This window comes from Microcaecilia unicolor, chromosome 1 (genome assembly GCF_901765095.1).
Source record: "Microcaecilia unicolor chromosome 1, aMicUni1.1, whole genome shotgun sequence".
In the NCBI taxonomy this organism is placed as follows: Eukaryota; Metazoa; Chordata; class Amphibia; order Gymnophiona; family Siphonopidae; genus Microcaecilia; species Microcaecilia unicolor.
The window spans coordinates 482355318-482378353 of record NC_044031.1 but is presented as its reverse complement, the minus strand read 5'-3'; the positions used below and the strand labels follow the sequence as shown (position 1 = coordinate 482378353).

Here is a 23036-nt window from a genome sequence, read left to right as displayed (position 1 = left end):
TGAGAGTCCATCGATCTTAGGCAATTTGAGAGAGTGTACAGAATTGCTAAACAAGAGAGACAGGAGGGAACATTCCAATAGTAGGCTTTGTGATTAAGGCATAATATTCTGAACCGGAGACGAAAGGAGACAGGAAGCTAATATAGTTTCAGAAATAGTGCGGTAATGTGATCGTACTATTGTGCTCTGCATAAGAGCCTGGCTCTGGAATTTTGAAGTGCCTGGAGCTGCTTAATTTGGGAAGAAGAAATACCTGCATAGACTAAGTTGCAATAGTCCAGACACAAAATCACACAGGCATGAAAAAGGGTGTGCACTGCATGGAAATCAAGGAAATACTGAAGAGAACAAATGCAATGCAGGTTAAGATAGCCAAGTTTAAGAACATTTGAGATTAGGTCTGAAAAGAGAGACCAGAATCAAGGATAGCCTCAAGATAACAAAAGGATCTAGCTGGAGAAGGTGATAATCCAAACACTGGGACCACAGATAGCTAAGGATTGGTGCCTGTCGGCCAACAAGTGACAGTTTTTTCCCAGTTCGAAATCCATTTTTGCACAGAGAGCCAGCCAAGTACAGCATTAAGACATTCTTGTAATGGACAAAGGACAGGGTTTAATGGTGAGATTCAATAAAGGAGCAAGATGACATCAGAATAAAAAAGTGCTTTGATGTTTACAAACTGGATAAGAGTTGCTAAAAGACTCAAAAAATACTGATGATAAAGATAGATTGCAATTAGCAAGCACTTTAGTTGTGAGATACCCAAATATTTATAGCCAAAAAATTTCCAAAAGAATAGAGAAAATGTCTTTACATAGTAATATTGCTAGCTAAGGGGCCCTTTTACTAGGATGCGGTAAAAAGGCCAAAAAAAAAAAAAAAGAAATGGTCGTGCAGTAAGCAGTGGCGTTCCTAGGGTGGCTGACACCCGGGGCGGATCGACAATGCGCCCCCCCCCCCCTCGGCGAAAGGACACCTCCCCCCCGGGTGCATTTTTACCTGCTTGGGGGGGGGGGGGGTGCCGCGCGCATGTCTGCTTAATTCGTTCCATGCTCCCTCTGCCCCGGAACAGGAAATAACCTGTTCTGGGGCAGAGGGAGCAAGGAACGAGCGGAGCCGACAGACGCGCGGCACCTCCTCAGCGGTGTGCACCCGGGGCGGACCGCACCCCCCCCCCCCCTTGGTACGCCACTGGCAGTAAGTTTGCACTTGCCCTGCAGCCATTTGGAGGGGGGGGGGGATGGGGGGGGGAAACTGGTGACAGTAAGGGCTCCCAGGGGGAAATAGTTTTTTAAATATTTCAACTAGTGCCAGATATGGCACGTGCAGTCAGCAGTAGTTCCGGATTACCCTGCAGCAACCCTTTAGTAAGAAGGACCCTAAGAAAATACTGTTGCGTTTATGGATGTCACCAATGAACCTCCATTTTAAGGGTAGAATTCTAGAATGCATGATATGGCTACCTTCAAACTGTGCACTTATAAAATAAAGTCAAAGGGATAATTATAAAAGTCTGTGGGAACATTTCCAATTTCTTATTAACACTCCTCCTCATAATTGGAAGAGGGAGGGGTGGAAGAAAAATAAAATCACAGGCTACCCTGCCGTGACTCTGTACGGATTGTTCCTTCTCTTTTTCCTTTCCCCTTTCTTTTTCTTATTCCTTTTACCTCTTCGCCTTTTGGACATGTGAGGTGTGATTGGGGGTATATGAATGTGGGCTTGCAGGAATGTCTGAAGAGTGAACAAGTGTAAGCGTGAGTTCAGGGTTTGGTTCTTCTGAAAAACAAAGGGGCCCTTTTACAAAGGCATGTAAGGGCCTACGCATGTCCAGCAAGCACCAAATTGGCATTACTGCCTGGCTACTACATGTCCCGAGCAGTAATTACGAATTTGGAATGTGCCAAAAACATGTGGTAGAAAATATTTTTTATTTTCTACCATGTGGAGCTTACCAGGAGGTAAACAGCAGTAGGCACACACTGCATGCCTACCATATGGGTAGTACACGAGACCTTACTGCTAAATCAATGAGTGGCGATAAGGTCTCAGGCCAAAAATAGAGGGGTACTGGTTTTTATTTTGCCGCACGTCCATTTTCCAGCCCCTTAAAAAAAAGGCCCTTTTTCCAAGACGCGATAAAAACTGGCCCGGCACATACCCAAAAGACATGCTCACACTGTCGCAGGCCACTTTTTGCTGCGGCTTGGTAAAAGGGCCCCAATGTGCATCATAGAATACCGGTTTATATTAGCTGACAGCGAATTATTTTGGCATTCTGCATTTTTCCAAAAGAGAGGTGACAAACGGAGCATTCGAATAACAAGCATATTTTCTTCAGTGTATTTTTACAGTGCAACACGAGAGATTGATCAAGACCCCTGAGGCAGGCCTTAGGGCCGAAACAAGCCCGTGTCGGGTCGTTATTTAGTATACCAATAAAGACTTCTTTTGTTATTCTCCTCGGATTGTCCTCACTTTCTTTTTTCTATGTCTCACGGTACCATGAAGTTTTTTTGTTTTGTCTCAATAGAAATGCTATTATATATTTTTATTTATTTTAAAATTTTAAATATTGCCTATAACCTAGGCGATTTACAATTAAAACACAGGAAAAACAAAAACTAGATAGTAGCATTATCACACAACACACAATTTATAAACCAAAAGTATTGCTCTGCTTCATATCCATATCATCCGCTGCTATTACATATATATATATATATATATATATATATATATATATATATATATATATATATATATATATATATATATATATAAAGAAGTTACCACCCACAAAAAGAATCTTAAGTGTCATCACTAATGATACACTGAAATCATCTGCACAGTGAAAAGCAGCAGCCATGAAAACAAATAGAATGTTAGGAATTATTAGGAAAGGAATGAAGAACAAAACAGAGAATATTAAAATGCATTTATATCCGTCCATGGTATGGCTACACCTTGAATATTGTGTGCAATTCTGGTAACTGCACCTCAAAAAACAAACAAAACAGTGGAATTAGAAAAGGTACAGAGAAGGAAAATTAAAATGATAAAGGGGATGAGACAACTTTTCTATGAGGAAAGATGTCAGACGACACATTTGGTGTGAGTATGTGGAGAAGAGGAACCCAGACTGTAGTTGCATAATGTAGGGTTCCACATTGGAAGTCCACAGTCTAGGAAAATAATTTAGGTGTTGTCATTGACAATGCTGAATATCACACTGAACCGGATATGTTCTCACTGCCTCCGTATAACCGCAGCTGATCCCCCAGAGGACCGTAATAATTTTAATAAATAATACTAATAATTCAGTATTATATCACGCTCATACCTCTCGGTTCTAAGCGGATTACAGTCTAACAAAGAACCAGATCAATCTGGAAGACGAAGACTAGACACAAATAACTATATTTCATTCTGCAGTATAAATTTCTGGAACAATAATGTCTTGACCTATCTTCTAAATGATAAATAAGAGTCAGAAGGTAAGAAAACATCTATAAGGTCCTTCCAATATCTAGCAGCCTGAAATGCTAAGGTCCTCTCAAATACCTTGAGTCTCTTCTTACCTTAGGCGAAGGGAAGGAAAAAAAAAAAAAAAGATTGGCATTATTAATTCAAACCCTCCTGTTTACTAACCAGCTTATTTTTGAAAGAGATCACCGGCCATCTTTCGACACAAATCGGGAGATGGCTGGCCGTCTCCTGAACCCGGCCAAATCGGTATAATCGAAAGCCGATTTTGGCTGGCTTCAACTGCGTTCCGTCGCGGAGCCGGACAAACTTCAAGGGGGCATTTCGGCAGGGTAGCGAAGGCAGGACGGGGCATGGTTTCGAGATGGCTAGCTTTGCCTGATAATGGAAAATAGATGGCCGGCTCTGACGAGCATTTCGCCGGCTTCACTTGGTCCATTTATTTTCAGGACCAAGTCTCAAAAAAGTGCCCCAATTGACCAGGTGACCACCGGAGGGAATCGGGAATCACCTCCCCTTACTCCCCTAGTGGTCACCAACTCCCTCCCACCCCCCCAAAAAAACAAAAAAAAACAACCTTTTTTGCCAGCCTCTATGCCAGCCTGAAATGTCATAGCCAGCTCTCTGACAGCAGTATGCAAGTCCCTGGAGCAGTTTTTAGTGGGTGCAGAGCACTTCAGGCAAGTGGACCCAGGCCCATCCCCTCTACCTGTTACACTTGTGGTGGTAAATGGGAGCCCTCCAGCACCCCCCCCAAAAACCCCCCACTGTACCCACATCTAGGTGCCCCCCTTCACCCATAAGGGCTATGGCAATCGTGTAGAGTTGTGGGGAGTGGGTTTTGGGGGGGGATTTGGGGGGCTCAGCACCCAAGGGAAGGCAGCTATGCACCTGGGAGCTATTTAAAAATTTTTTTTTAATTTTTAGAAGTGCCCCCTAGGGTACCCGGTTGGTGTCCTGGCATGTAAGGGGGACCAGTGCACTACAAATGCTCGCTCCTCCCACGACCAAATGCCTTGGATTTGGCCGGGTTTGAGATCGCCGGCATTAGTTTCCATTAAGGGCGAAAACCGATGCCGGCCATCTTTGACATTTGGCCGGCCCCAACCGTATTATCGAAACGAAAGATGGCCGGCCATCTTTTTCGATAATACGGTTCGAGACCGCTTTTTGCGGCGGCGGCCATCTAGATGGTTGGTGCCGTTCGATCATGCCCCTCTAAGCCACACTAGCGGCTGCCCAAAGTGAATGGGCTGGTTTGGCATTAGCGCACGGCAGCCGCTAACTCAGCTTAGTAAACGGGGGTAAATATGTACGCTGAAGGAGAAGAGAGGCATTCAAATATGAAAATATATAAATAATACATAAGAGACAAATAGGTTTTCCGGTTGAAAATGGAGCTCTAAAACCAAAGGTCAAACTATTAGACTATTGAGTGATACACACAGAAGTAATGCGGGGAAGCATTTCTTCACAGAAAGCATAGTGGATGCAGTAGAGGTGGTATGAACAAAAACATCATCAAATAACTGGAAAATATGACCCAGACAGATGGGGTCATTATGGCTGGGAAAGCAAGGGCAAAGGCAAACATTGAGAAGCCTGCTGTATTATAGCATCTGTGTTCATATGGATGCTGCTGTTGAAAGTTTAAAAAGAGATATGAGCGAAAGAAAAAACTAGCTGTACTGTTCAGTTGGTGGTAACGGATGGAATAGATATCCCAGGGCTTTAAGAGTTAAGAGATTTAGATGTACAACTTGATTCATCCCTGTCTATGAAATTACAATTAAAGAAAGTAATTAAAATGATTTTCTTTAAATTGAAGATGCTTATTCAGTTAAGGGGTTTGTTGGGTGCTACAAATTTTCATACAATTCAGTTATGCCTTACTTTGACTACTGTAATGTGCTGTATTTTGATTTGATGCAATATTTATTACATGTTATTCAGAAAGCACAAAATGCTATGGTGAGATTTATTACTGGTACCTCACACATACTGATCATATTCCTCCAGTTTTGAAGGGTTTGAATTGGTTGACCATGGTATGGTGTATTAAAAGTTTAACATTTTAGTCTTAATACATAAGGCCGTGCTCCTCAGAATATTGCTTCTGCTTTGAAAATTTGTAGACCACCTTGGCAATGGAGATGAGTGAACAAAGATGTTCCATCTTTCCGTCAAGTCCATTTTGAAAGATCTCATACAGTGGCTGGGTCTATGTTATGGAATTCATTTCCCAAGAATTAAAAATAAATGTCTACTTTGTTGTCTTTTTGTAAGAACTTTAAACCATACCTGTTTTTATAGGCTTTTGATGGATAGTTTTATTTATAGCTGCTGTATCGACTAATTATGTTTTTTGTTTTTATGTTGTTTTATTGTCTTAATTATTATGAATGTTCCAGTGTAAACCACTTAGACCACCTGGATTTTGCAGTATAAAAATTGGTAAATAAATAAATAAAATAAATCTGCAATGCAATCATGCTACTATTTGGGATTCTGCTAGGTACTTGTGACCTGGATTGGCCATTGCTGTAAGCAGGATACTGGCCTAGATATACCACTGGTCTGACCCAGTAGGGCTAGTCTTATGTATATTCTTATGTCAGAAAGACATAATCAATCATTTTAGCATCCTAAACCAGAGCACTTTACTAAAATTACATGCAGGTACAATGAGTCCCTTCCCTAAAGAGCTTACTAGTTGCGCAGGTACATGAGGCTGTGGTAGATAACTGATTTGCCCAGGTCTATATAAGAAGCATCAGTGGCAGAAACAAGATTCACACCCAGGTCTCTTGGTTCTCACTGGACCACCAGCTCTTGAGGGAAGGCTGCTTTCTACAGATCTGTAATGCTTATTACATTTCAAATGTGTTTATTATAAAGGACACAAAGGAGGACAGAGGCAAGACTGAAAACACAGCAAGAAAAGGTATACCGCACCAATGAATACAAAGAAAAGGATGGAAAAAATGTACCTACATAAAATGATACCTAGTATCTGTGGTCACACCCAGGGTCATAAACATGTTCCAACAATCAGTTTATCGGCAAAACATTGTCTCCAGTGATCAGGTTGCCAAAAGATATACCTATTACCATGATATCTGAGCACTTACAGTGAAAACAAATAAGAAAGAGAAACTCCAATCAAGATGGCCTAAAGCCACAGGGCCAAAATAAGAGCTCCGTTTACCAGTGGATCGGGAAACATCTGAAAAAAAACAGAGGACCTGCATTCCAGGAAAGGTAAATCTCTCTTATGGAAAAAAGATTTTAACAAATAATCTCTAACTATACGAAACACTACCAGATTCCAAAGACGTTTGATACAACTCAGAGACATCAAGACCGTCTATAATCCATTGCTCAGTCATTTGAGCCCTCTCTTCATTATCCCTAATTTTTTATTTACAGGCATTAAAAAAAAAGATCATCTTTATTAAGCCAATACACTTAAAGACAACAAACTCCCACCCACCCAGAAGCTATCTGTAATAGAAGAGTCCAAAACCAGTCCACCATTCACCGATTAAACAGTCAGCTATGAGCCAAAGGAGCCAATGAGTTCCAAAATGGCTCCCAGACTCGCTGAAATCTCTTACCACAGACAGAGTCCAACTCTGACAATGGGAAAGGCAAACAGCTTAATTTTTCTCAGAGGTCTAGCTGAAGCTGATAAGATAAGGCAATCCATTAAGTAGGATGGAGCAGTCCCATATAATGATTTATACAGTAAACAGAGAAATTTAAATAGTATTCTTGCTTGAACAAACAGCCAGTAAACTCTGATATAAAAGAGGAGATACTATTCCATTTCCTCAATGAGAAAATTAAACGCAAGGATGTATTTTGTATTGTTTGAAGCTTTTTCAGCAAATATACTGGGCAATTCAAATAAATGATATTACAGTACTGAAGAAGACTTAGCAACACCATTGTCACAGACGATACTACCCTCTGCACAGACCTTGGCTTCCCACTTGATAGACTTATTAAAGCTATAAAGATGACTATCCAGCTTATTTTCGAAAGAGAAAAACGCCTATAGTGCGACCTAAATCGGGAGATAGACGTTTGTCTCGCAAAGGCGCCCAAATCGGTATAATCGAAAGCCGATTTTGGGCGTTTCCAACTGCACTCCATCATGGAAACGAATAAAGTTGACGGGGGCGTGTTGGAGGCGGAACTGGGGCGTGGTTATCAGCCGAGGAGAGATGGGCGACTTTAGCTGATAATCGGAAAAAAAGGCGTTTTTACCGCGATTTTGGGTCACTTTTTTTGGACCCTTTTTTTTTCACGAACAAGTCCCAAAAAAGTGCTCCAACTGCCCAGATGACCACTGGAGGGAATCGGGGATGACCTCCCCGGACTCCCCCAGTGGTCACAAACCCCCTCCCACCAAAAAACCCCACTTTAAAAACTTTTTTTCCAGCCTGTATGCCAGCCTCAAATGCCGTACCCACCTCCATGACAGCAGAATGTGTTCGATCTCTCACAGCATTTCCCTGGGTCAGATGTGGCTCTCGGGTGCACTACAGGGTCACATCAGCATTGCATTGTGGTGGGTGTAGGGTATTGGGCTCCGTGATTCCACTAGCTTGTGGCAAATGCTCACGATGTTGGTAGGCTCTTCTCCCATGGTGCTTTCCCCCCTGCCTACTGGGTCAGAGTGTGCCCTGTTGTGTTTCCTGTTGTAGTCTATGCAGTAGTGGCCATTTTTGTAAGCCAGTTTTAGTTCCCTTTCCTGTGTTAGCCACGTTAGACAACTTAGTTCTTCCCTTGAATGTGGCTGAAAGAGGGCACTGTACAGCATTCTGCCAGCTCTGACCTACTGCTCATTTCAGTACCAGGGAGACTCGTTGCCAGTGGGGCACAATCTCTGATCTGCAGTTAACTGTGAGTAAAGGCGGTTATTCCAATAAAGGACGTTTTCGGAGAGATTAGTCTTCAGGTGTCAACTGGTGTGCCAATGTTATATAGCAGCAACCAGTCCTAGAGGCCTGCGTGTATGCAGGTCCCTGGAGCACTTTTAGTGGGTACCACAGTGCACTTCAGCCAGGTAGCCCCAGGCCCATCCCCCCCCCCCACCTGTAACACTTGTGCTGGTAAATGGGAGGCCTCCAAAACCCACTGTACCCACATGTAGGTGCCCCCTTCACCCCTAAGAGCTATGGTAGTGGGTTTTGGGGGAGGGGGTTGGGAGCTCAGCACCCGTGGTAAGGAAGCTATGCATGTGGGAGCTTTTTCCGAAGTCCACCGCACTGACCTAGGGTGCCCAGTTGGTGTCCTGGCATATCAGGGGGGCCAGTGTACTACCAATCCTGGCCCCTCCCACGACCAAATGGCTCGGATTAGGACGTTTTTGAGCTGGGCGTTTTTAGTTTCCATTATCGCTAAAAAAAACAAACGCCCAGCTCAAAAACGTCCATTTTTTCGAAAATTCGGTTCGGCCCGCCCCTTCGCGGACCTGTTCTCGGAGATAAACGCCCATGGAGATAGGCGTTTCCGTTCGATTATGCCCCTCCACGGCATCTTCTGACCCTCTTCTGTCTACTGTGTTTAAGTTTTCTCTGATTTCCTTTCTCCCGTTTATTCATAGCATGAGCACTCTTAGCCTATCTTCTGGCTCTGTCCCCATAAGTACATAAGTAGATAAGTATTGCCATACTGGGACAGACCAAATGTCCATCAAGCCTAGCATCATGTTTCCAACAGTGGCCAATCCAGGTCACAAATACCTGGAAAGAACCCCCCAAAAAGTACAAAACATTTTATGCTGCTTATCCCAGAAATAGTGGATTTTCCCCAAGTCCAATTTAATAATGATCTATGGACTTTTCCTCTAGAAAGCCATCCAAACCTTTTTTAAACTCTGCTAAGCTAACCGCCTTTACCACATTTTCTGGCAACAAATTTCAGAGTTGAAATACACGTTGAGTGAAGAAACCTTTTCTCCGATTTGTTTTAAATTTACTACTTTGTAGCTTCATCGCATGCCCCCTAGTCCTAGTATTATTGGAAAGAGTAAACAAACGATTCATGTCTACCCGTTCCATTCCACTCATTATTTTATAGACCTCTATCGTATCTCCCCTCAGCCGTCTTTTCTGCAAGCTGAAGAGCCCCTGTCACTTTAGCCTTTCCTCATAGGGAAGCCGTCCCATTCCCTTTATCATTTTCGTCGCCCTTCTCTGCACCTTTTCTAATTCCACTATATCTTTTTTGAGACGTGGCGACCAGAAATTGAACACAATATTCGAGGTGTGGTTGCACCATGGAGCGATACAAAGGCATTATAATGTCCTCATTTTTGTTTTCCATGCCTTTCCTAATAATACCTAACATTCTATTTGCTTTCTTAGCTGCCGCAGCACACTGAATAGAAGGATTCAACATATCATCAACAACGACACCTAGGTCCCTTTCTTGGTCGGTGACTCCTAACGTGGAACCTTGCATTACATAGCTATAATTCGGGTTCCACTTTCCCACATGCATCACTTTGCACTAGCTCACATTAAACATCATCTGCCATTTAGATGCCCAGTCTCGTAAGGTCCTCTTGTAATTTTTCACAATCCTCCCTCGATTTCACTACTTTGAATAACTTTGTATCATCAACAAATTTAATTACCTCACTAGTTACTCCCATCTCTATGTCATTTATAAATATGTTAAAAAGCAGCGGTCTCAGCACAGACCCCTGGGGCCACCACTAACTACCCTTCTCCATTGAAAATACTGACCATTTAACCCTACTCTCTGTTTTCTATCTTTTAACCAGTTTTTAATCCAGAATAGGACACTACCTCCTATTCCATTACTCTCCAATTTCCTCTGGAGTCTTTCATGAGGTAATTTGTTAAACGCCTTCTGAAAATCCAGATACACAATTTTCCCTGATTACTGGAAAACTGCCACCATCAGGCCTAAAGTCAAAGATACCTCTAAACTCCTTTCTGATCCTACCAATTATCGACCAGTAGCAAATCCTCCTCTTACCGCGAATATCATCCAATCGGTAATTCATTCCCAACTTGCGGACTTTATCCACAAAACTCATGTTCACTAACCAAACCAGACAGCCTTCAGACAACATTACAGCTCCAAAACTACACTCTTTGGCTCAATCAAGGTAGATCCGACCTCTTACTATCTTTGGATCTCTCAGCAGCTTTTGATCTTGTGAACCATCCCATGATACTGTCACGTCTTCGCTGTATCGGCCTGTCAGACGGCGCCTTAGACTTGTTTACTTCATATTTTACTAATAGACACTACACAGTAGCCTTTAATAATTCAGCCTCTGCACCTTTTCATTCAGTTTCAGGTGTCTCCCAAGGTTCCACCCTCTCTCCCACCTTTTTAACATTTTCCTTGCGACACTTCTCACATTAGCTCAGACACTAGAACTTGTAATGTTTGTATACGCTAATGATATCCAAATCCTTTGCAGACTGGATAGCTGCACTGTCTCTGAGATCTGCTCACTATCCCTCAAACTTTCCAAGATAACTACCTGGCTACACGAAAATCTTCTAGTCTTGAACCCCAGTAAATCAAAATGTATTCTTTTTTTTCTGAGAAAGGGAGTAAATCCTTACCAACTTCACTTCTCCTCACCAATATCCCAGAGTACTGTAAACAGTCACTGTCTGCATTTTAGGAGTTTTATTAGACTTGTCCCTTTCCTTTAAACCACAAATTGCTAAGGTGGTCTGCAGCCATTTTTTCACTTTGGATGATACTTCAGTTCATTCTTTGATCTTTCATTCTACATTTAACATTCAGGTCCACTCGCTTATTATGTCTCAGTTTGATTATTTGCTCAAGACAGTAACGAGAGAGAACTGTAAGCTACCCTTAGAATAAATCAACAAAAGAAACCTCAACCACCTAGGAAGCCTACAAAGATGGCATTCTCATACAGGCTTCTAGCACAGGTTTCATAAGACACTCAGAAAAAAGCCACAATAGAAAACGACCCCCTAATAGGAAGAAAAACTACTGTAGACAAAAAACAGAGCGATCTTATATATCAGATATAAAACTTGAGCAAAACTCTATTCGGTTAGTGTCATTTATTAACTGAAAAAGCAACAACTGTGCACAGCAAAAAGGATTATTGAACTTATCAGGACTTTTCAAAACTGGATATCCAAAACTTTCAGTGATGTCACTTGTCCATTCATCTTTTTCATCACGGTGAATAATTAGAATCATTGCTTAAAGATTGTAATGCCGGTCTTCGTCGAGAAGTTAAATTCTGGTGAACCCAGGGGCGATTATATTCAAGAATATTAAGTTCACGAAGAACCAGTTTATAGAACGTATCAATAATGGCACAGTGGTTCTTCTATATGAAGGAAGCAAAATGACAGGTATCTGATGTTAATGTTTACCAGAAATTAAGTGAAGATTCTACTAACAGCTTGCTTCAACAAATTTTTGTGATGACGTGACGAGCATTAACCCAGGGGTTCTCACTATGAACAAGTTTTCTTTTTTGAATGAATGCTAAAATTCCTATTTTTTATTTATTACCGAAGATTCAAAAGACAGTTAATCAGTTGCTGGGACATTCTATAGTCTTGGCTCGGGATTCTCTTTTCGAGCGATCCTGCAAATATGTAGACTGTTTCCAGGCTCCTTTGGTTCCCCTTATCCCCTCTTTTATTAAAGCCACAACTCATTTTTTGAAGAAAATTCAAGATGTCTAGATTATACCATCTACTGCTTTGTTGGTTACAATGCAGTCATTGTATACTACTATATCACAAGGAGAAGCTATTGCAGTGATAGAATCCATTCTGAATCAGTGGCCAAGTGATGGTACCAATGGATTTTATTCTTCAGTTTACAAGTTTAGCTTTACAGAAGAATTATTTTTGTTTAATGGAGACCTGTATTTGCAAATTTCAGGGATAGCAATGGGAGCATCATTTACCTTCTCAGTTGCCAATTTGTTTATGGCCCACTTGGAGGATGAAATCTATAAAATGTGCCTGTTTAAACATGTGATGTGTTGGTGGTGTTTATAGATGATACTTTTGTCATTTGGCTGGACACAGTGGAATTGTTGGATCAATTTATGGACTCTTAAATGCATAGCATCCTACTAAGTTCAACATACTGTTCATCAGTCTGAAATTTGTTTTCTTGATGTGAAAGTTAGGAAATGTGATGGTTTTCTTGACACTAACCAATGATCAGAATTGCTTCTACCCTATGATAGTATGCATCTATATCATACTAAAATAGTCTTTCCTTTGCTCAGTTTTGAGCTATAGGCGCATTTGTGATTCTTACCAAAATATAAGGAGGCTTCTGAACAGTTAAAAAGCAAATTACTGGAGCACGGATATCATAAAAAGTTATTAAACATTCGTATAAAAGAGCTGTTTATAATCATCACAAGTTCCTGTTACAGGAGAATAATGATCAATTCTCATCAGATTCAATTCAACCTATTTTTTGTATATTACAATACACTAATTTTGTTCTCCAAAGATTGCTACAATTATTCAAAGGACATTGGCAAATTTATTTGCTGATGAGATATTGCTCAGAGATGGTGTGATATATTCAAGAGGGGCAACTTATTAGATTGCTTTGTCAATCTGATGTCTGGTCAAAAAACGATCATAATCCAGGCATTTTAAAATGTGGCCGATGTGTTCATCTGTGCGGTTACTACGGAGACTTGTAAGTTTTAGGATGAAGTTAGCTATATGTGATTGATATTAATGTTCTACTTCTTGTATTTTGAAAGCAGTTATATATTTAATCACTTGTCCTTGTAGATTGAAATATGTAGGCCAAACAAAACGGATGTAAAAACGAGGAATGATTGAGCCTAAGCATTGTATTAAACACTGGGAAAATCGATATACCTCTGGTTAAACACTGTCTGATAAGCAGCATACTTTGAACAACTAAAAAGTATGGCTAATCAACTTAAGGATAATAGATGTAGAGGTGACATCTCACGATGTTTACATCAAAGGGAGCAAAAGTGGATTTATAAGTTGCAAACTATAATACCGAAGTGGCTCAATGGACGTATGGAGTAGGAGGCTTTCTTATGAGCTAGAGTTCTTTATCACTGTAGTACCGCCTACTTGTGGTGATGTAATTAAGTGGGTGGACCTTTATGGAAGCGTTTTTGTACCAACCTTTGCCATTTTGCTGCTAAACTGAAAATGTGCTTGGTGGATTCCTCCTGATGCAGAAACGAAACAACGGGAGTCCCTTGTTGAGGGTTGATCTGTGCTACAGTGGTGGATGGAATGTTTTTTTTCAGTTAACTGAATGGACAAGTGGCGTCGCTGAAAGTTTTGGATATCCATTTTGAAAAGTCCTGATATAGTTAAGTCTTACCCCTTTGCTGTGCCAGTTGTTGTTGCCTTTTTCAGTTTTGCTCAAGTTTTATATCTGATATATAAGATCGCTGAATTTTTTTGGCTACAATAGTTTTTCTTCCTAGTAGGGAGTTGCTTTCTTTTGTGGCTTTTTTTGGAGCGTCTTATGAAATCTGTGATAGAAGCCTGTAAGGGAATGCCATCTTTGTAGACTTCCTAGGCGGTTGACGGTTTTCTTTTTGTTAATTTATTCTAAGGATAGCTTGCAATTCTCTCTCGTTACTGGTTTGAGCAAAAATAAATTTTTGTTGTTATATTTATATATTTTTGCTCTCCAACATTTTTGATTTTTTGCAATTTCTTTACAGGGCTAAGAGCCAAAGATCTCCAAACGTTCCCAAAACCTCTCTCCAATACCTTTAAAACTGAACTTTAAAAAAATATCTTTTTGCAGATGCCTATGATAACTGATGTGGCAGGTCTGCGAGTCCTGAGTTCCTTCAAAGAGTTTTTCCCTTCCTTTTGTTTTGCCCCTCCTACTTTTCTATTGCATTTATTGTAGTTCGTCCTTCCTTCCCCATTCTCTCTTCCTTTGTCACGTCTTCTATTTCTTTTTCTCTTTTCTTCTCATTTTTAGCACTTTTCTCCTTTTTTGTTATTTGTTAGATTGTCAGCCACCCTGATGGTCCCCCGAGGGCGGGATAGGAAATTTTGAATAAATTTGGAAACTTGGATCATGCCTCACTGGAGGTATGAAACTGCTCTCGCTCTCCCAGTCCATACTGCTCCCTCACAGCTGCAAAGGATAATTCTCTGGGGGTGCTCTCCTCAAGTAAATATTTCACCAGTTATGTCATCAGCTCCTGAAATCCTTATCTTCAATGCCCAGGAAAAAAAATCCCATTCCCCAGAATTAGCAAATATCTCAAACTGGTGTTCTAAACCCCCAAACCATTTCCTGTCCATCTTCCATGCCCACCTTATTGCTTGAATTGAAGTAAAAATGGCTGCTTATCAATTGAGACATGAAGGAGTAAAAGCAGATTATAAGACCTAGCTATTTGTTCTTCCAGATCCATATATAAACGCTCCCATTCCACTTATTCAGACCTGGCCTGATGCAACAGAAAAACTACATTTTAACACTTGAGATTAGGAAGCCCCAGTCCCCCCCTTCTCCCCATGGTACCTTTAACATCGATAGGCCTTTTTTTCATTCCATTAAAATTGGTGGCATCCTACTCCCACACATCCTCTGCTTTTAGGACAACTGGCACTAACTAAATGTACTTTTCCTCCCTCCCCGCTCTAGCAACCGTCCCACATCTTGAGCATGGAGGGACATATAAGGCCGGATTCAGTAAGCAGCGCTGAAAAGTAGGCGCTGTAAAAAAATTTGCACTTGGCGCTATTCTATGACAGGACACGATGGGATAAGAGCAGTCCTATAGAAATAGTAGTTAGTGAGAATTCGTCACCCAACTTTAGGTATGAGGACTTACACCAACTGAAACCTGGTATAATCCTGGGCACAACTTTAGCTCGCAGCCCCCATATTCTGTACACTGCAAGTAATTCTTTGGAACACCCCAGCCCACCCATGCCCCTGCCATAGCCATGCCCTTTTGGGTTTACAGTAGTACGAGGATTCACGGCAACCAGATGTGTGTGCAAATCCAAATTAGAGTTAATTAACCATCAATAAGGATGTTATACATGCCTTGTATTGCTCCATGGTGCGACCGCACCCTCGAATATTGTGGTTCAATTCTGGTCGCCGCATGTCAAAAAAGATATAGTGGAATTAGAAAAGGTGCGAGAAGGGCGACAAAATGATAAAGGGGATGGACGACCTTCCCTATGATGAAAGGCTAAAGCGGCTAGTGGCTCTTCAGCTTGGAGAAAAGGCGGCTGAGGGAGATATGATAGAGTTCTATAAATAAGAGTGGTGTTCAACGGGTAGATGTGAAGCGTCTGTTCACGCTTTCCAAAATAATAGGAACTAGGGGCATGCGAGTTGAAGCTACAAAGTAGAAATTTAAAACGAATCGGAGAAAAAGATTTCTTCACTCCAACGTGTAATTAAGTCTGGAATTCGTTGCCAGAGAATGTGGTAAAGGCGATTAGTTAGTGGAGTTTAAAAAAAGGTTTGGACGGCTTTCTAAAGGAAAATCCATAGACTGTTAATAAATGGACTTGAGAGAAAATCCACTATTTATGGGATAAGCAGTATAAATGTTTTGTACATTTTTGGGATCTTTGCCAGGTATTTTTGTGACCTGGATTGGCCAACTGTTGGAAACAGGATGCTGGGCTCGATGGACCTTTGGTCTTTCCCAGTATGGCCATCTTATGTACTTATATATAACAGCCAATTATTGATTGTTAATAGCTCAGTAACCCATTAATTTGCATGTGGATTTCAGGATTTGCGCACAATTTGGGCACCATTTATAGAATCCAGGGACAATGTCTACAACTGTCCTATATTATTTATGATTGAGAAGATCGGGTATTTAGGCTCCTCCCCCTCGCTCACTGCAGTGGGAACCCTCCCACCTTTGGCCCATTCCATCATGTTGCCCCATCAATGAGGACTTCTCATGACTACTCTCTAAGTCTAGAGAACAAATAGAAGTCCATTAAATGCTTTAACACCCTCAGCAGCATCCTCCTGAGGACTACTAATTATCAGCAAAAACTCATTCACAAGTAATGCTGTTGTGAATTCATAAGCCCCAAGCCTACTTCTGGTGCCGTCTAATAAAATGAGGCACCTAAATGTAGCACTGGGATAGGGTAAATTTTCAGTCTGTCAGAATGAGGACCCTAACTCTCTATGCTATGCACCTAGATTTTTGAATACAGACCTGATGAAGTTCAATAAAAGGAAAGAACTGACAAATAAAACTTACTGAGGGAACTAAGCAATGGGGCTATAACTACTATATAGGCAGTGTGTCTTCCCCCCCCCCCCCCCTTTTGCATCTCAGGACACTTCCATTTTAATGACATTTACCTCCATTTTCTTCTCCATTACTGTTTGGTCGTTTCTGCCATGTCTGTGCCACTAACTCGGACTCACAGCCTAACTCCAGTGTGCCATCTGCTGGACATGTAGATTCTTCTTTCTGTGGTAATAAAAATATATATATATGGGCAGAAAAAATATTAATTATCAGCTGATAGGCATAGGAATTAATCATCCAGGCTGGGGAAAACTGTACAGTGTTTAGTCTTGCAGTTTAATGCACAATAATCTGCTCTAACAGAAGAAGTGACTATCAGCACAGAAGCAAAACATCACAGCCTTGCTGACGGCTACTTTGGATTGTCAGACCTTTTAAATGAGTTTGCCTAACTTTTCCCAAAAGTTGTTTTCTCAGCTCAAAAACCCAATAAGTAAATAGACATTTAGATAAAACTGATATCATTTAAGAAATCCCATCTAGTAGTTATTTGCTTTCTCTTCCTCTCTCCACATATACAGTGGTGGAAATAAGTATTTGATCCCTTGCTGATTTGTAAGTTTGCCCACGACAAAGACATGAGCAGCCCATAATTGAAGGTAGGTTATGGTAACAGTGAGAGGATAGCACATCACAAATTAAATCCGGAAAATCACATTGTGGAAAGTATATGAATTTATTTGCATTCTGCAGAGGGAAATAAGTATTTGATCCCCCACCAACCAGTAAGAGATCTGGCCCCTACAGACCAGGTAGATGCTCCAAATCAACTCGTTCCTGCATGACAGACAGCTGTCGGCAATGGTCCACTGTATGAAAGACACCTGTCCACAGACTCAGTGAATCAGTCAGACTCTAACCTCTACTAAATGGCCAAGAGCAAGGAGCTGTCTAAGGATGTCAGGACAAGATCATACACCTGCACAAGGCTGGAATGGGCTACAAAACCATCAGTAAGACGCTGGGCGAGAAGGAGACACTGTTGAGTGCCATAGTAAGAAAATGGAAGAAGTACAAAATGACTGTCAATCGACAAAGCTACTGGGGCCCACGCAAAATCTCACCTCGTGGGGTATCCTTGATCATGAGGAAGGTTAGAAATCAGCCTACAACTACAAGGGGGGGAACTTGTCCCATGATCTCAAGGCAGCTGGGACCACTGTCACCACGAAAACAATTGGTAACACATTACGACATAACGGATTGCAATCCTGCAGTGCCCGCAAGGTCCCCTGCTCCGGAAGGCACATGTGACGGCCCGTCTGAAGTTTGCCAGTGAACACCTGGATGATGCCGAGAGTGATGGTGAGAAGGTGCTGTGGTCAGATGAGACAAAAATTGAGCTCTTTGGCATGAACTCAACTCGCCGTGTTTGGAGGAAGAGAAATGCTGCCTATACCCAAAGAACACCGTCCCCCACTGTCAAGCATGGAGGTGGAAATGTTATGTTTTGGGGGTGTTTCTCTGCTAAGGGCACAGGACTACTTCACCGCATCAATGGGAGAATGGATGGGGCCATGTACCGTACAATTCTGAGTGACAACCTCCTTCCCTCCGCCAGGGCCTTAAAAATGGGTCGTGGCTGGGTCTTCCAGCACGACAATGACCCAAAACATACAGCCAAGGCAACAAAGGAGTGGCTCAGGAAGAAGCACATTAGGGTCATGGAGTGGCCTAGCCAGTCACCAGACCTTAATCCCATTGAAAACTTATGGAGGGAGCTGAAGCTGCGAGTTGCCAAGTGACAGCCAGAACTCTTATGATTTAGAGATGATCTGCAAAGAGGAAGTGGACCAAAATTCCTCCTGACATGTGTGCAAACCTCATCATCAACTACAGAAGAACGTCTGACCGCTGTGCTTGCCAACAAGGGTTTGCCACCAAGTATTAGGTCTTGTTTGCCAAGAGGGATTAAATACTTATTTCCCTCTGCAGAATGCAAATAAATTCATATACTTTCCACAATGTGATTTTCCGGATTTAATTTGTGATGTGCTATCTCTCACTGTTACCAATACCTACCCTTCAATTATGGGCTGCTCATGTCTTTGTCAGTGGGCAAACTTACAAAATCAGCAAGGGATCAAATACTTATTTCCACCACTGTATCTTATTGCTTTGTATACAAGAACTGTTGCAACATTCTGGACAGTTGGAGAAAGGAGGATTCCTGGATTCAAACCAAAGAAACCATCAGCATAAACTTTTGAAATCCATTTGCTGTTTGTATTTAAAGCTCTTGGCTACAGCAAACAATCAGTGTTTACTGCACTGTACTGTTTTGCTGTTTTTAAATATGGATAGGAAAAAGTTCGCAGATAACATTTTTTTTTAATCTGTGGGATTTTCCCTTTTACCTATCAATTTCAAATAAAACCCATCCAACTAGAGGACATTAAATCTTTTTTTTTTTTGTCTTAATTATAAAGGCTGTAGATATACCATGGCATTCACAACATTTTCTCTGTATCTTCATTTCAAAACAAAACAGTTTTCCACAATTCAGCTAGCTCCTGTACATTCTCTGATAATCCTAGAATTTCTGATTAAAATTAATGACATGCCTTTCATACACAATGAGGTGGTAATGAACTGCTAATGTCAAAGCCAAACAATAATAATCATTAAGACAATGCTTCCCTTCAAGCTATAAATGTGACACATTCCTTATAAATCCTGACACATTATTAGCAATAATACATTCTTTAACTAAGCTACTGCGTGGTTACATGTGCCTGGATCAGGATCTTGTGTGACTTTTCTTTCTCTGTCTTTTTTTTTTTTTTTTTTTTTAATGTTAACAAGAACCGACGCAATGCTTTCTCGTGATATAATTCTTTACAAGACATCTGAAACCTCTTTTAATGTTTGCATGTGATTTCCTTCTCTTACCATTGCTCTAATGTGCTTGCAGAGAGGAAAAAAAAACAATGCTTTGTTGCCTTAACATGCATTAGAGACAAAGACGGACTTACTTTAAGAGCGTAGAGTCCTGACTTCCCAGGGATTTTGAAGAAGTCCCATCGCCCACGCGAGTGTTAGTGTGAAGCATTGCATTCAGGACAAGCTAACGGTGAAGTCCCACTAAAACAAAGAAATGTTAAAAATGTCACAAGTAGAAATCTATGAAAATAAACTAAATAAAAGCAATCTTGAAAATATAGAGAGGACCCTACATTACATCGCCTTTCCCTTCCTCTCCTTTAGGTTTCTTTTCTTTCTCTGTTTCTTCTTTCTTTTTTAACTCATGCTTGATTAAAAAAAAAAAAAAAAAAATTCTTCCAACCCTGAAAAACATCTACATTACAATAACATGCTAGTTTCGCTAAACTTAATCATATGCATTCTGTCCATAGGCTACAGGCAAAAAAAAAGCTCAAGCATTATAATTACGTCTTCTGCACAGAGCACCCAACACTGTGCCTCATAAGGAACCAGGCTACAAATGTTTACGTGACTTTACTCAGTAAATAACACCATGAAGCAGAATTAGAAAAGTTGCAGACAATGTGACTGATGCACATGAGGGATCAAAACAAAATGCCAAGTTCAAGGGCAGCTGAAGCACACCAGAATGAAAAGCAACAAAGGAATAGTAATAAAGAGCCAGGAAGAGCGGATTTAAATTACATGTGTTGAAGTTTTGTGGTGAGGGCAGCTTTTCATGCATGACCAGCACTAAGTTAAACCTCTACACAAGTTCTAATGGTCTGCAAAGTATTTTTTTTTTTTAATCTTGTGGCCACATTTTTTGTGACAGAGGGAGGTTAGAGGCTTAAAGTAGTAGCCAGCATAATACAGTGCCCCTGATGAATTCAAATCTGAGCATTTAATCAGAAAGATCATGTTTTGCTTTAACAAATGAGCAAATAATTTGCAAAAACAGTATACAAGTCAACTACAGCAACATTAACCCACCTACCCATCTGAAATTCACTGATAAAATAAATACTGCAGTTGCCATGTTGCATAACATATAACATGGCGGATGGGGCAGAAAAAGACCAACATACAAACAGTGGATCCAATAAAAGTCACAAACAGAAAAAGACCACCAACCAATCTAAGCTGCCTAACTGTTTCTGTTCATACTAAGAAGAAACCATAGCTATCAGCCACTTGTATGGTGTCATTCCCAAGGCCTATTTATTTCCTTTCCCGATGGCTATCTGCTGTCCTAGATACATGAGCATACAAGATTCAATGCTTATTCCAAAATACTTTCTCTCCTCCAGAATGACCACCATATTTTAACCCCAGCTAGCAGAAGAAAGGGTTCCAAAGTATACAAGCAAAAACAGCAAACAAGAAAAAAAGCATAAATGGGCCTTCAAGATTGGAACAATCGAGAATACTTTATTAAATCAACCCAACACAGGCCGTGCTTCGGCATGTCTACACCTGCCTCAGGGGTCAGTTTTGTGCTCTCGAAAGAGACACAATAGTTGTGACAATGTTCTTCGCATAACACTGCAGATAAGATCAAAAGAGTAAAATAAAATCGAAAATGCCACAACAAAAAAATGGGCAACATACATTACAAGTTATATGAACTTCAGGTCAAATACAGGTACAACAGCTACATCAGCCATTGCATAACTGTTGGCATCTAATTTAGGTGCACCAATGCCAATTTACGCTATCATTCTGTACTAGGATCATGCCACTTAGATGCTATTATAGAATTGGTGCTAAGCACATGACACTGGGATGCCTAAATCTTGATGCCAGTTTATAGAATTGCCAGCTAAGTGTCACTGACCCTGGAAGTCACAAATCCTGCCCCTTTTGGAATGGATAATTTCAGCTGAACAATTATTGATATTATCAAAATTACACCTTCAATGACCCAGATTTTAGTTTAAAAAAAGGCATTTATGTTGCCGGCTCCAGAAATATGATATATTACTTATTTACTTAATTATGTACTGCATAAGTACATACATATTTATTTACTTTATGGCCTTGAACTGACAGGAAGTTAGCAGGAGATGAGCAGTCTGGAGTATGTAGTGAGGCCACAGTAAGGTGCAGATAAGACAATTTGAAAAAGCTTCTGAAAAACCCAAACTGAATGTGGAAAAGTAGAAAGCACAGGAGTAACACAATATAGAACTGGAATGCTTGGGCTTAGCCCCTTGAGTTGAGGTAGGAGCTCACTGGAAACAATGCTGCTACAGATTTTAAGAAATTAAGGAATCGTCAATGTTCTGAGAAGCTGATGGGATAAAAACAGTGTCTGCTACGACAGATCCTGAACAGAAGCCACAGGAAAGCATTCAGATAGTAGTTTAAATACCTAGACAAGGCGTCTGTGTTGAGGAAATACAGCGGCTCTTTACTAAGGCGCGCAGGCACCTACGCGCATACAACTCATGTCAAATTAGAACTAACGCCCGTCTACCGCATGCCCCGGGCGGTAGTTCTAATTTTTACACGCATCCAAAACACGCGGTAGAAAATAATTTCTGTTTTCTAACGCGTGGCGCTAAACCGGGGTGGTAATCGGCAGCATATGCACGCTGACGGATTACCAACGCCCGGTTAACGCGTGAGACCTTACCGCTAAGTCAACAGGTGGCCAGCAGTAAGGTCTCAGGCCCAAAATGGACGCGCACCAATTTTTATTTGCCGCACATCTATTTTCCGCAATTAAAAGAAGCTGACATGGGAAGTAGAGGCACATAAAGCCCATTGGCTGAGGTCTGTAACATGGAGGGTCAGAACATCTGTTGATTGGGGAACTTTATTGCCTCTTTTGGAATTATACTTTGGATTAAATTTAGCAAGGGAAGTATGTGTTAGTTGTCCAGGATGCTAATTAGAATCCCATTGTGAAGCATCACTTGAATGTGTTAATCGGACATATCTATAGTACAACAATGTCCTGCCTCATCTACGGGAAAAGAGAAGAGTGCTGACTCAGAGAACTGATCATCGATGGTTCTCGACCGATCCTTGGGGCACAACACATCCAATCAGGTTCTCATGACATTTCACAATAAATATTCATGAGATGAATTTACATATACTAGCTCCATTGTTTGCAAATCTTCTCATGCATATTCATTGTGGGTATCCTGAAAATCTGACAAGTCAGGTGTGTCCTACGAACTGGTTGATAACCTCTGATCTAGAAGGATCAGCTTGTGGCAGTATATATCTATAATATATACTAGCTGCAACATGGTGAAAGAGGAGG

General features: G+C 41.0%; 1 protein-coding gene across 1 annotated transcript in view; it reads right to left on the bottom strand.

The window, feature by feature from the left end:
• The window catches only part of ASXL3 (ASXL transcriptional regulator 3), a 372418-nt gene that overhangs the window by 183656 nt on the left and 165726 nt on the right, over nucleotides 1–23036 (bottom strand). Inside the window, 4 exon segments of the mRNA XM_030213960.1 lie at nucleotides 16885–16996; nucleotides 19810–19853; nucleotides 19856–19895; nucleotides 19897–19918. Coding sequence (XP_030069820.1) covers nucleotides 16885–16996; nucleotides 19810–19853; nucleotides 19856–19895; nucleotides 19897–19918 — 218 coding nt within the window.